We start from the raw sequence: 15,215 nt of genomic DNA, 5'->3' as shown, positions 1-15,215 counted from the left end.
TTCAGCACAAGGGACCAAGGATGCAGTGCTGCTCCGGCCTTGCAGTGCTGGGGATAAATAGATAATGTTGGTGATGCTGATGGCCCTCCAGGGCCACACTCAGTGAAGCTTGGAGGCCGCTAGGGCTGCGCCCAAGAATACTCAGGGGCCATATGGCCCCAGGAATGAAACCTGGGTAGGGTGCAGGCCAGGTCGTACTCTCTACAAGCCCCAAGAGCTAGTTCTTGTCTGGGTAGATTCCAGTAAGTTTTTGCCCGGGTAGATTCTGTAAGATCATGTTAACTCAAAAAATCCCCAGAAAGTCAGATTTTTCCATCTGCCCATTTCTAGTGATCACTATAGAGTACCAAATATTTACTCTGATACTCTGACAATCAGAATCTGTGACTTATGTTAGAACTAAAAAGCAAAACAATTCCAAATTGTTGCTCAGTAATGTACCAAAGAAAAGTACTTGGTTACTGTCCTTGAAGTTCAATGATTTAATTAAAGATGTAAGATTTTCACATGGTCACATTCACAGAACTCAATGTCTGTTAATTATGCAGTGCTTTGCCAATTATTAAATAGTTCTCTGTAACGTCCACTAAAAGGAAATTTGAATTACAGGTCATTTGCAGACAGGAGATGTACTGAATATACTTGATAGGCTATAAATTCAATGTTGTACATCTGCAAATTTATTCCAAAATCACATCTGAATATTAAAAATGATGCTGGGCTTCACTTAATGGTAAGTCCTCTGAAATCAATTAGCTGTTAAAATAGCTTAATTGGAACATATGTATTTTAATTTGTATGTGTGTATAAAAAAGTATTTTAAATCAAGCCCAAATATTCTGAAATTACACTCCTAGGTAATGTAGTGAAAGAATTGAACTTATAAATGGATAAAACCCAAGGATGTGGAAAATGTGAGAAGGATGATATTCAAACAGCAACAACTGGAAAGGAATAAATTAAGAATCATATTGGTTTACTGCAATCCTGAAAAGTAGTCTAAGGAAGACATTTTAACAACTTGTCACTATCCACAGACAAACTCACATGGTTTCTGACGTAAAAAGTTACTGTATTTTGGTAGACTGATATGATTAGCTCCTTTTCTCTTTTCTTTCCTCCCTCTCTGCCCCTCCCCTCCCTTCAATCATTTAATTTGGGGTGAATGGGTCCTTCTTTTAACCACTTTAACAGAACAGTTAACAGTGAGAAGAAAAAAGGTAAAATTAAAAAATAAAAGTATTTATTGGATCAGGCACAAAACTAAAGAGCTGGGGGCTAGACTTCATGCTCCACATGAAGTCTAGCCCCCAGTACAGTACTAGTACTAGCAGCAACCTTTTGATCCCCCAGTACAGTACTAGCAGCAACCTTCTGTGCACTGAGCAGGGAGTACTACAGGAAGAATTTGTCTTTTGGAGTCACACCCACGTGAGCTCAGATTACTCCTAACTCTGTCCTACTCTGAGTTTTTCTCATGCATCCCTCATAGCAGTGCTTGTGAGGGGAAGGGGGGACCATTTGCGGTGCTAGAGACTGAACTAGGGTCAGCTCTGCAAGACAAATGCCTTATGCCCAATACTATCTTTGATAGCCAACAATATATATATATGTACATATATATATGTATATATTTTTTTGCTTTTTGGGTCACATCTGGTGATGCTCAGGGATTACTTCTTGCTCTGCACTCAGGAATTACTTCTGGTGGTGCTCAGGGGACCATATGGGATGCTGGGAGTTGAACCCAGGTTGGCTATGCTATCACTCCAGTCCCGCAACAATATAATTCTTGATGGAAATATAGTTTAAAGTAGTTAATTTTTAAAAGTACAATCGAAGCACAAAAACATCGAAAATTAAGTTATTTTTTTAACAAAATATAATCAAGCACCACAAATAAGCAAACAAAAATTTAGAAGACCATTTTAGGTCACCACATATGAAAGGGATGACTTATACTTAGTAATGGTGCTTTCTTTATATATAAAAAAAAAGAACAGAAAGGGTGAGTATGGGACTAGAGTGATAAAACAGAGGGTAGGGCATTGCTTTGCATGAAACTGACCTGGTTTGATACCTGACATCCCATATAGTCTCCTGAGCACCACCAAGAATGATTCCTAAGTGCAGAAACAAGAGTGACCCTTGAGCACTACCAGGTGTGGCCCAAAAACTTAAGGAAAAAAAAAGGAGAAAGGAAAAAAGAAAGTTCAGTTTTAAAATCCACTAAAAGAAAAATTCTGCTCTCTAAATAACTCTTTAACATTTTGAAGTTATACACAGATGTAATTCTTTCATTTTCTTCCTTCACCGTTTGTCCATCTGACCTGACATGTCCTCCTCTGTCTCCCCTTGACAAAAAAGATGGTACTGTTGAAAAAGGAATTCAAAGGCCAACATACTTTAAAACTCATGGTTCCCTCAAGTATTCTGATATCAAATTAAAATTCAAAACACACTTAAAATTTTCACTGAAAGTGGCCCAAATATTGTGCTTAATAAATGAGAAAACATTAAATTTTGTTCACTTAAGACTAGCTGAAGGAGAGAAGTGTGGAAGGAGGAAGAGAAACAAGAATATTAATAGCATGAAAATGCAACTAAATATACACACAACACAGAAATGAATCTGTCAATAAATATAGAGATACTGGAAATAAAATACCAAGAAAAAGGCTGAGATAAATGAGAAATAAAATAAGTTAAATAATTCAAAAACATCACTACCTCCTACTGCTATAAAAGCATTTCATGGTTGGGGCTGGAGTGATAGCACGGCGGGTAGGGCGATTGCCTTGCACGCAGCCAACCCGGGTTCAATTCCTAGCTTCCCATCTGGGGCTGGAGTAATAGCACAGCAGGTAGGGCATTTGTCTTGCATGAGGCCAACCTGGGTTCAATTCCCAGCATCCCATATGGTCCCCCGAGCACTGCCAGGATTAATTCCTGAGTGCAGAGCCAGGAGTAACCCCTGTGCATTGCCGGGTGTGTCCCAAAAAGCAAAAAAAAAAAAAAAAAAAAAAAAGCATTTCATTGTAATAATTAAAAACATTCTCAGACCCAAGTCTTTTTGATACAAAAACCCTATTTTTATTCATTGTGTAGTATTTGGGCCACACCTGAAAGTGCTCCCAGAAATTACTTCAGCGAACCATTTGGGGTACGGGGGATCAGACCTTGGTCATTTGCATGTAAGGCAAACACCTATCTGCTGTATTATTGCTCTGGCTTCAAAACAAAATGAAAATTCTTACACTGTCTATATAACTACAACATACATGTGTATATGTGTGTGTATGAATCTTAAACAGTGACCCAGACATCAGTTTTACCAAAAGTCAAATTATTAATGATGTGGCAGGATGCATATCTCACCTCTGCTCCATACAGCAGGTCCACAAATATGTCAGTTCCCTCAGTGCTGTTTTGATTAAAAAAAAAAAAAAAGAGGAGACAAAAAAAGTCTTGACCAAAACTGAAGAAAAGGATGCTATTCAAAGACCTGCTTTTGTGGTATGTTGTTTTATTTCAAGTCTCAGTAAAAAGGTTCTCGAGCAGCAGACATGGTCAAGTAAGTGCTTAATAGACCATTTCCTGAGCAGTACGTGAGATCAAGACAGTGAGCGAGGGCTAGAGAAAGGTAACTGCTAGGGGAAACTGATGAAGTCCACTGAGAACAGAGCGTGGACTTCAACCTGGAAGAGTTTATCTAGGAATATCCCTGGGCTTCAAACCTTTCAATTTTCAGGTTAAATGCTTCTATAGCTGATAAATCTGTCATAGAGGTGTTTTTCAAAAGAGCTTCAATAAATTTCCATTCAACTCAGTTAAGTAGTGACAGACTAAGCCACATTGTCTAACCACTTAGAAGGGATGTATCTAAGTAATTTAAGACTCAATCCTCAAGGAGCTCATAGTACACAAAGGTAGAAGAAAGCAAACAACCAAATGGTTTTAATGCCAGATGGGATGCTGAGAGAAACAGGGTGAAAACAAGGACAAATCATATCTACCTCCGGTGGGGGTCAAGAAAGTGAAAAGCTGGTAAGTGGAGTAAAAGGCTTCCTTGCCCTGGCTGAGTAAGTCACGCATGGAGAACTCTTCCTGCCTTCTCTGTGGCTATAAATAATCCCAGGTGCTGCCATTTCATTTAATTACTAAGACTTTCCAGATGGAGAAAAATAATTAAGCAGTCTATACCACTGACATACTTTAAAGAACGGGTTAGCAAGTTGCATAGCATTTGTGATCTCAAATTCGCTTTCAACTCTGAAGAGCAAAAAAAGGAGAAATGACCAAACTACAGACTTTAGGGAGAACAAAGAGTTCAATTACATCCTGATAGAAATTAAAAAAAAAAAACACACAAAAAAACCCCACACAACTGTAGCATGGGTCCGTACTCTACAGCAGACACATACTGTTCACATTAGAAGGAACTTGCAGAGTGTCATCTGTAGGTTGCAGAAAATAAAATGCTTTGTGATAATCTGTAAAGATACAATTTCTTAATTTTATTTCTTAAATGTACAGAAGTATGACATAGAATAGACCTATGAAAAGAATACAAAGTTTACTTCTTTGTGTTTGTTGGAAAGTTTCGGAAATAGTAACTAAAGGCCTAATACTGAAGCTGCAAATAACATTAAGTAACAACAACAAAATCTACATGATGATACAGAATCATGATGATACAGAATCATGGATCTATAGTTGTAAAGCTTAGCGGAATCAAAAACACAAACAAAATTTCAAGGATTCAAATAATAATGGTGACTGGAAAACAAATGAGATGTGTTTCAAATAATAAATTCAACGATAGTTACGTGCTTCCTAGAAAACACAGCATCAAACTTAAAAAACTATAAATAAAAAAATTAACGTTGAGGGAGGGATATCAAACAGTTGCGCATTAGGTTGAAAGTCACTAAGTCGCTAGGAGCTGCATATTTAGAAAGCACTTTAACTCTCAAAGGACAATGGAAAGAAATGTTCAATCAGAAATAACCAAGAGTCTGAAGACTAAAAAGCAAAACCAGAATCCAAGTCAGAGTGATGATATATTGTTGATGTAAAAAATATAGACACAATTAAAGATATGGTGGTTCTGTGTATTGGCATTTTCTACACTGAAAACTTAAATAAGAGTGAATTAAATCACTTTTATGAGTTCTTTCCAGAGCAAGTATCTATCCTACAAACTGCTTAACATTCCACTGCCTTTCACTCGCATATAAATGTTTTCATATTGCTTTCTTAAACAACTCTACAAGTATCTGAATACAAGAATATATTCAAAGAGCATTTTAGTAATCTCTGATATTTTCTTTATCTTTTCTGATATTTTCTAATTTTATACAATTCAATTTTGGCTATTATAATGACCAGTATATATTCACTTAAGACAGAAAATAATTATTTTAGATTTTAAAATTGTGCAATTAGCTAAACAAGTACTTATTTTCTTTGGTGGCTTAATGGTAAGTTACCTACCCCCTGCTGATTTCTTATTTCAATTGGCTTATTTCTAAAAACATTTAAAAATAAAGTTTATACTTGCCTTTCACTTTTACCTTCTAGAGGAAGTATGGTCTAAGAGTCCTCCTTTCACCAGGTACCTTATTACAAGACGCTGCAAATTTGTCTTAATTATTGCAATTAGTGGCTTCATTAAAAAACAAAAGTGTTCTGTGTGGACCAAAATGAGTACAAGCCAAGACAGCTGCATAATTTACTGTCTCTCTTACATGAGAATAGTTTTTCTATGTAAAGAAAATCGTTTTTCCTTTGTGTTCACTACTTTTTGTACAGCAAAAAGCCTGATTCCCATTTTTTCATTGAGTCTTATCTTCAATTCTGCCTCTAACCAAAATGTGAAAGGCACCAAAGTTATAGGGTCCAAGATCACGTTGAGACCAGGATTCAGCTTGGCAGTTAAATACATGGCTTATATATGTGAGGCTCTGGGTTTAACTTCAGCAATCACCCCTCCAAATTTGGTGACGTGAAGACAAGAAGTTGCCTGGAGATTGTGTTGCAATGTGAATGTACACCTCTTCCCAGGCAGACAAAAAGTTGAACACCCTTGGGGCTGGAGTGATAGCACAGCACCTTGCACTCGGCCGACCCGGGCTCATATTGCAGCATCCCATATGGTCCCCTGAGCGCTGCCAGGAGTGATTCCTGAGTGCAGAGCCAGGAGTAACCACTGTGCATTGCTGGTTGTGACCCCAAAACCGGAAAAAAAAAAGTTCAACATCCATTGCTCAATTCTTATTTTCTGCTAGTTACATTCACAGGACATTCTATGTGAAATCTATCACATTTACCAGGAGAAAATTGAAAAAAAAAAAAGAAAGTAAAACAACTCAACAAATTAAGTTCACAACAGAACAGCTGCAATCATCTGCTAGTTCAGGTCAATATTTGGTTCCTTGGACATCAATGTACCAAATATGCTTGTGTCCATTTTGAGGTTTTCTTTAGTTATTATTTTGGTCTGGGGCACTCCTGGTGTTGTTTGTGACTATCTCTGGCTAGCTGTGTACTTGGAAGTTTATACTCACTGATGCTCAGGGGACCATAAAGTACTAGGGATCAAATCGGTGTCAGCTGTTTGCAAGGTAAGCACTTAAACCCCCAAACTATTAATTTGGCCCTACTTTCATGTTAAAGAAACATGCACTTCTTCATTTCTAATCATTGCAATGACCTGGAATAGTAGAGATGTGATGAGCAAATGAAAAAACCAAAGTGTAAGGAAAACAACCTACTAGCCAAAGTCAGTGAGTATTATCTACATCAAACTTAAATCTTGAGTGGGTCTGCATGAGCCATTCTGGAGATAAGTTGTGTGGGTTCATGGGCACCAAGTCAGAGTACAGCCTCTTTATGAGTGGATATTGCTTCTCTGTACCTGTCTGTCACTATTCTCTGAGGGCACTTGTGAAAGTGATGTTACGAGCAGAGGCAAACTGCATCCATTCATTTAATGTGGCAGTTACTACCTTTACTAGCACTGAATCTGTGCTGAACACAGAACAGACATCCCCATACCAATATGCCTGAAGAGTCCAGGTTTGAATTGGAAAACACATGAAACAGTGCGGGCTGAAATGTGTGAATGTCTATGTGAACTTGCAAGAAAAATAAAGGAAGCAGCTCAACACACCCATTATCTAAAAAACAAACAAACAAACCTATTTTATATTATTTGTCCCCTATATTCTAACTACAAGACAGCAAGCCAAAACTTAGAGAACTTACCAGATACAACAAACTTATGGGAGTGTGTGAATTTGTGTGAGCGTGTATGTGTATGTGAACTAGCAGTTATATCTGAGAAATACTTTTAAAATCTGAGGCCTTGATTTCACATTAATGTGTTTTGGAGGTTTGTACAGCAATGTATATCACCTGCTTATAGCTCTAATTGGTATATTTAACAAGAGTTTTTACAGCTGCAAAAAATAGAAAGTGTTGGCCATAACATAACATGCAGAAAACTATAGTCCTTCTAGTATACTCATGAAAACATTTTCAATGCTAATTTTCCTATAAAGAAAGGAGACCTAGCGGGTGGGACCTGGTTGGGTGGGGTGCAAGAGGCATTCTACTAAAGGGGTATCGAGGAGGGCAGGCTTACTGAAGGAGAGGGCTGACTCTAGGAAAAGCAGCATGCCAAGCCAACTGTCACAGAAAACAGGGGATTCATCATTTAACTGTAGAGTGGTTCAAGTTATTCAAACACTCCCAAAGGCAAACCAAGATCAGGGTTTAGAAACAGAAGGGGGGCAGGGGCAGCTCAAGCGACACACCAACGGGGCAGTGCTCAGAATAGAGACAAAGAAGATATATTCACCAGGGAGTCTTTATCAGAGAACATTGGAAGTCAATGCACATAGATTCACATTATGTTGCATATGAAGACTGAACACTTCATTTTACAGGTACAGACACTGAGACTAGAAAGTTTCAACAACTCTTTCAGCATCAGGCAGATGTTAAGTAGAAGAGGTAGTACTTAAAGGTTAAGTATATTTCACTGGCGACTAAGCTATTAAAACACAACAGTCTACAGTGGTTCATGAATGGAACTGGGGAAAGACATGTGTGAGAAAACAAACTGGATCATGAAGACCAAAAGATGGCTTCCCCTTGAATAACACACTGTAAGAGATATATTTCATAAGCTGAAGAGATAATAGAGGGGAGTAAGACACTTGCCTTGCATACAGCCAATTTGGTTCTGATCTCCACATTGCATATGGTCTCTCCCAGCCCCCTGAGCCCTTCCAGAAGTGACCCATGACCTCAGAGCTATGAGTAATCCAGAGCACAGCTGGTTGTGGTTCAAATATCCCTCCACACACAAAAAAAAAGGAAGAAGAAGAAGAAGAAGGAGGAGGAGGAGGAGGAGGAGGAGGAGGAGGAGGAGGAGGAGGAGTGTCTAGAAGAAGAAGAAGAAGAAGAAGAAGGAGGAGGAGGAGGAGGAGGAGGAGGAGGAAATATGGCTTATAATATGAATCAGTATGACTCTTTATGTGTAAAACATTTTAAAACCTACTAAAAATATTTTGATGAGCTGAATGTAAGGCAAGCACCTAAATCCTTGAACTATCTCTCAGGCTCTACTACAAAAATTTCTCACCATATACACATATCTACTTTGATTCTTTTCTTTTCTTTTTTTTTTTTTTTGGTTTTAGGGCCACATCTGGGGTGCTCAGGGCTTACTCCTGATGCTAAGCTCAGGCATCACTCTTGGTGAGCTTGGGGAACCATGTGGGGTGCTGGAGATTGAAACTGGGACAAGTGTATGAAAGACAAGTGCCCTACCTGATGTGCTCTCACTCCAGCTTCCTACTTTTTTATTTTCTGAAAGCATTTTTTCCTATTCCATATCATTATTTTTAAAATGCTCTCCAGGACCTGCTAAAATAATTTTATGCTATACTAGAAGGTTAGAATTCACCATTTGAAAACCAGTGCCATAACCAATATTGATGATCACAATTCTAAACATTTTTGACATTTGGATAGATTTCCATTTTTCACAAATAATCTCCCATTTGAGTCAATATACAGAAAAGAAAAGGAAAGAACGTTCAAGTTAAGGAGGAGAGATAAGCAATAGAGAGAAACATCTGTCACATGTACCCGCTAAAGAGAATAGTAAAATTAACATGCTACAGAGTAGTTCCATCTAATGGACAAAAAGGCTTTGCCCCAAAGCAGAGGTTAAGGATTGACAGTAGAGGAGGTTGTGTCTAGACATTTATTTCCTTTGTTAGAAAGATATCATTTCCCAAAAATAATACAGTGAGAGAAAGACAAGTCACAGTCACATCCTTCTACCCAAATCTCAGAGTATACAAAAGCACCACATGCTAGAGAGTGAGTACAGGGGCTAAGGCACTTTTTTCATACCCCAGTTCAAACTCTGGCAGCACGTGGTCCAATGAGCACTGTCAGAATTCACCTCCAACACATAACCAAGAGTAAACTCAAAAATCAAGAGGTATGATCCCACATCCTTCCCCTGAACCAAGACACCAGATTTTCTCTAGATATCTAGTCAAGACTCAATGAATTCCTTGATTTGATATATCCAAAAGACTACAGGAGTTTGGCTCTTGGATACAATACTGGTTCAACAGTTAATGACACATTAATACAAAGACATTAAAAGAGAAAAACAGTGTCTGGGGTGATAGCTCAGGGTTCAGGGGCCCATATCTTAAATGCTTGAGACTCTGAGTTTGATTCCCAGCACTGCAAGGTCCCCTGAGGTTTCCTGAGCACTGATAGGTATGAACTTAGTAGCCACCTGAGCAGAACATCATTGGGCTATGAATTGACCAAATATGGCCAGAAGCGGCTCCAGGGATTTCTGATCACTGTATGGGAGGCCAAGTAAGAAACAAACAAACAAACAAACAAAAAAGAAGATACAAAAAAAATGGGAGTTCATAATGTACTGACTTTGAAACGGTCTCAATAAAAACTTTTGTTACCATGGGGATTTCAGAATGGGAAAGAAAAGGGGTCTCTTGAGAGAAGTGACTGATGCTATTTATTAATCTACTTGTAAGTAATGTCAAAATTTAAAGTTCTTTCCTAAAAAACACCTTTTTTTCATGTCAACCTCTTAATATGCTGAAGGAACCTATTCAAAACGCTTCGGCAGTGAAGTAACTTCAATGATAAATGTGTTCTTCAATCTGTGCACCAGTCAAGTAGCAATAAAATCAGAATAATTCATGCAAAATTTTTCATTCTGTTTCTAAACACACTTATTTACATTTTAAATCACACATTAGACAATATGAAATATCTTTCATTTAGACAGGTGTGAACTAGAAAACAGATGCATTCATTAAACATGGAACAATTCGGCAAATTTAAAAAAAATACTCAGAGAATACTCTGGTTTAAACACTTGAGCCGCTGCTAACTTACTTGAAAAAATATGGCCATGGCTCCGATTATTCTGTTTTCAGAAATTGCAGTTTGGAAGCTGTCAAAGTCATCTGGATTATAAAAGAAAATCTGCATCTGCAAAAGAGCAATTAAAAATTTAGTATGCACACGTTCAAGTCCAGGTAAAAATAAAACAATAGTACAATGGACACCGATTAATAAGATTTTGACAAATGTATTTTTCTACCTGTTAACTTTCTTTGCTCAAAAAATATGAGAGAATACCCAGATATTATCCTACCTCAATCAAAATACGTATCACTAAAACACATCTAGCCCAACTACAATGCTTTTACATGAGTAATTCCAATTCCTTCTTTCATGTTGTTGCAAACGTTTTTTTAGTAAGAAGCAAAATTTTAATGGAATTAACTACCTTGAAGTCAAACAACTAGCCTATGAAAATCTGACCACATGTTAAAATCATAAACATGTTACTTGACAGACTTATATAAACAAAACCCAATGTATTTCTCAGTCTTGAGAAATGGCTCAAATAGAATATTCCAAGAATTTCACAAAGGATTAATATGATAATAAGAAAACTAATCATTTATGTTTTTACAGCAAGTTATCCCATATATTATTTCATTTAATCCATCTAACCACTCCCAGTAAGACAAGCTTGAAATTATTACACAAAATTACAGAAGAGGAAACTGTGCTTCAGAAAGTTGAGCTTAACCTGGGTAAAATTAAACATCAGAGAAGAACGTAAAATCCAAGTGCATTCAGTTCATCCTTAATAGTTTCTTTTATGTTTGGCTACAGATTCTTATTCAAATAACAGAACATAAACCAAATGAACTCATTATATATATTAATATTTGGACATATACTCATACTTATTGTTATTTAAAAAATAAGAAAAATGGCTACAAAGCATTCTTTTTGTTTTGTTTTTTTTTTGCTTTTTTTTTGTGGGGGGGTCACACCTGGCGATGCACAGGGGTTATTCCTGGCTCTGCACTCAGAAATTACCCCTGGTGGTGCTCAGGGGACCATGTGGAATGCTGGGAATCAAACCCGGGTCGGCCACATGCAAGGCAAACGCCCTACCTGCTGTGCTATCACTCCAGCCCCACAAAGCATTCTTGAAAGACTGCAGAGCTGATAAAAATAACAGAATTGGGTTCCTATTACAGTTCCCACATTCTCTTACAGTAGGATTTCAGGCATACAAGTTGATTTCTGCTTAGTTTCCTCAGGTATAGATTTAAGAATTTGCCAGGAAGGCTTGGGGTCAGACAAATCCATGTGCTATATAGTTCGCAGCACAATGCCTCATTTTCATGAAGCTCAAGATAGCAACAGCCTGTTGCATTATCATAATAATCTTCACCAACATATTTTAAATTATCTTAAATTATCCAGTAAGAATGTGATTTTGCTACCTCTATCCTTCACAGAATAGAAAATCTCCAGTAACATTAGCACTCTTCTATTTCGCCACTTTTTCAGGAGTCATTAAGATATTTGCTGCAAAAGATTGATCAACCACGGCCCAGGTGGAGTTTGAAAATTTTGTACTAAAAAATAAATCCTCAGCAAGAAGGCGAAGAAAGATAATAACTGGTGCAGATAAATGGTAAACAAAGCCATGCTTATGGAATTCACCAAGATGTTGAGAGCAAGGAGGTGTTTATTTCCTAAAAGATGATGAAACTGAGTAACCCGATTAATATCCTCTCTAGGAAAAGTCACCAACTCAAGTGAATGGGAGAAAGATAGGTAGGAAGATGCTTCTGGAGAATTTTCTTACAATAATGGTCTTAGATGTTGGATATGTAACATCTGTAATCCAGGGGATAGCTTTGGTACAATGCTAGTAATCCAAGAAATAAACTCCACACTAGTATGTTCAGAAAATTGCACTTCACTTTCCTTTTAAAACTCAAGACCTCATTTTTTTGCATGTAGCTGTCCAGTTTTGCCAGCACAATTTGTTAAACATGCTTTCCTCACTCCACTTCACATTTCTTGCTCCCTTATCAAAGATTAGATAATCATATATTTGGGGGTGTGTGTCAGAGCATTCAACCCTGTTCCATTGGTCTGCAACTCTGCCTTTGTTCCAGTACCATGCTGTTTTAATTACTACTGCTTTGTAGTAGAGTTTGAAGCTGGGGAGGTTGATTCCTCCCATTTTCTTTTTCCCCAAGAATTGCTTTAGCTATTTGTGGGGGCTTATTGTTCCATATGAATTTCAGAAGCGCTTGATCATTTCTTTGAAGAATGTCAAGGGTATCCTTATAAGGATCGCATTGAATTTGTACAATGCTTTGGGGAGTATTGCCATTTTGACAATATTAATTCTTCCAATTCATAAGCAGGGGATGTCTTTCCATTTCCTCATGTCCTCTTTTATTTCCTGAAGTAGAGTTTTGTAGTTTTCATTATACAAGTCCTGTACCTCCTTAGTTAAGCTGATTCTGAGGTACTTGATTTTTTGAGGCACAATTGTGAACGGGACTGCTTTTATCATGTTGCTTTCTTCTCTCTCATTATTTGCATATAGGAAAGCCATGGACTTTTGGGTATTGGTTTCATAGCCTGAAACTTTACTATATGAGTCTACTGTTTCTAGGAGTTTCTTGGTAGAGGTTTTAGGGTTCTCTAAGTATAGAATCATATCATCTGCAAATAGTGAGAGCTTTATTTCTTCCTTTCCTACCTGAATGCCCGTAATATCTTTTTCTTGCCTAATCACTATTGCAAGTACTTATAGTACTATATTGAACAGAAGTGGAGAGAGTGGGCATTCTTGTTTCGTCCCTGTTCTTAGAGGGAAGGCTCTTAGTTTTTCCCCATTGAGGATGATGCTCGCCGTAGGCTTGTGATAAATGGCTTTGACTATATTGAGGAATGTCCCTTCTATACTCATTTTGGTGAGAGTTGTCATCATAAACGGGTGCTGGATCTTGTCAAATGTTTTTTCTGCATCTATTGATATGATTATATGATTTTTATGTTTTATTTTGTTGATATGATGGATTATGTTGATTAATTTCCAGATGTTAAACTATCCTTGCATCCCCCGGATGAATCCCACTTGGTCGTGGTATATGATCTTTTAGATGAGTTGTTGAATTCTATAGACCTCCACCTATCACCATGTACAAAAATCAGATCAAAATGGATTAAAGACCTCAACATCAGACCAGAATCCTTAAGGTACACTGAAGACAAGGAAGGCAAAACCCTCCAAGACATTGAAGCCAACGGTATCTTCAAAGCTGACATGCCACTGGCCAAGCAAGTGAAAACAGAGATAAATAAATGGGACTAGCTCAAATTAAGAAGCTTCTGCACCTCAAAAAAACAGTGACCAAAATACAAAGACAATCTACAGAATGGGAAAGGATATTTACACAGTACCCATCTGATAAAGGGTTGATATACAATGCACTGGCTGAACTCCACAAGAAGAAAACTGCCAACCCGATCAAAAAATGGGGTGATAAAATGAACAGAAACTTTCCCAAAGAAGAAATCCAAATGGCTGAGAGGCACATGAGAAAATGTTCAACATCACTAATCATCAGGGAGATGCAGATCAAAACAACAATGAGATATCATCTCACACCACAGAGACTGGCCCACATCCCCAAAAAGAAAAGCAACCGGTGTTAGCGTGGATGTGGGGAGGAAGGGACTCTCCTTCACTGCTGGTAGGAATGCCGACTGGTTCAGCTCATTTGGAAAACAATATGGACAATTCTCAAAAAATTAGAAATTGAGCTTCCATTTGACCCAGCAACACCACTCCTGGGAATATATCCTGGAGAGGCAAAAAGGTATAGTAGAAATGACATCTGCATTTCTATGTTCATTGCAGCACTGTTTACAATAGCCAGAATCTGGAAAAAACCAGAGTGCCCCCAAACAGATGACTGGTTAAAGAAACTTTGGTACATCTATACAATGGAATACTATGCAGCTGTCAGAAAACATGAAGTCATGAAATTTGCATATAAGTGGATCAACATGGAAAGTATCACGTTGAGTGAAATGAGTCAGAAAGAAAGAGACAGACATAGAAAGATTACACTCACATGTGGAACATAAAGTAGCAAGTACAAGCTTGCAATGATGCAATTTCTGACAGAAATTTCTCTAGACTTAGTTACTAAAATACTAAAATACAGAAATCCAGGGGCTGGAGCGATAGCACAGCAGGTAGGGCATTTGCCTTGCACGCGGCCGACCCGGGTTCGAATCCCAGCATCCCATATGGTCCCCTGAGCACCACCACAATAATTCCTGAGTGTAGAACCAGGAGTAATCCCTGTGCATCGCCGGGTGTGACCCAAAAAAAGCAAAAAATAAAATAAAACAAAACAAAATAAAATAAAATAAAATACAGAAATCCAAAACCGTGCAGCCGCTAGTGTGGCCACTCGACCTCATATCTCTTAATTCTCAGCAATGGGAAACAAATTATCAAATTCTTCTTTTTCAGTAGGTCCGACTTTGGGGGGGGGGAGAAACTCCAAACAATAATAGTGAGTTTTTTTATAGAAATATTGAATGTAATCAGAGTAAAGTGAAAGTGAAGTGAAATTTATCAGTTACACAGGCAGGGTGGGGGGCTGGAGAGGTGGGGGGGTGGGGGAGAGGTATACTGTGATTCTTGGTGGTGGAATATATGCACCGGTGAAGGGATGGATGTTCAAGCATTGTATAACTGAGACATAAACCTGAAAGTTTTGTAAATTTCCACATGGTGA

General features: G+C 37.9%; 1 protein-coding gene across 3 annotated transcripts in view; it reads right to left on the bottom strand.

Moving 5' to 3' along the window:
• PTPRG (protein tyrosine phosphatase receptor type G) overlaps window positions 1–15,215 on the bottom strand; it is a 798,688-nt gene that overhangs the window by 243,779 nt on the left and 539,694 nt on the right. For all 3 annotated transcript variants that reach the window (XM_004616469.2, XM_055134736.1, XM_055134735.1), the window contains exon 5: window positions 10,465–10,560. In XM_004616469.2, the coding sequence (XP_004616526.1) occupies window positions 10,465–10,560 (96 nt within the window). The remainder of the gene's footprint in view (window positions 1–10,464; window positions 10,561–15,215) is intronic.

The sequence above is a fragment of the Sorex araneus genome, chromosome 4 (genome assembly GCF_027595985.1).
Source record: "Sorex araneus isolate mSorAra2 chromosome 4, mSorAra2.pri, whole genome shotgun sequence".
Lineage (NCBI taxonomy): Eukaryota > Metazoa > Chordata > Mammalia > Eulipotyphla > Soricidae > Sorex > Sorex araneus.
The sequence above is the reverse complement of the archived record's forward strand: the minus strand, read 5'-3'. Positions and strand labels throughout refer to the sequence as shown.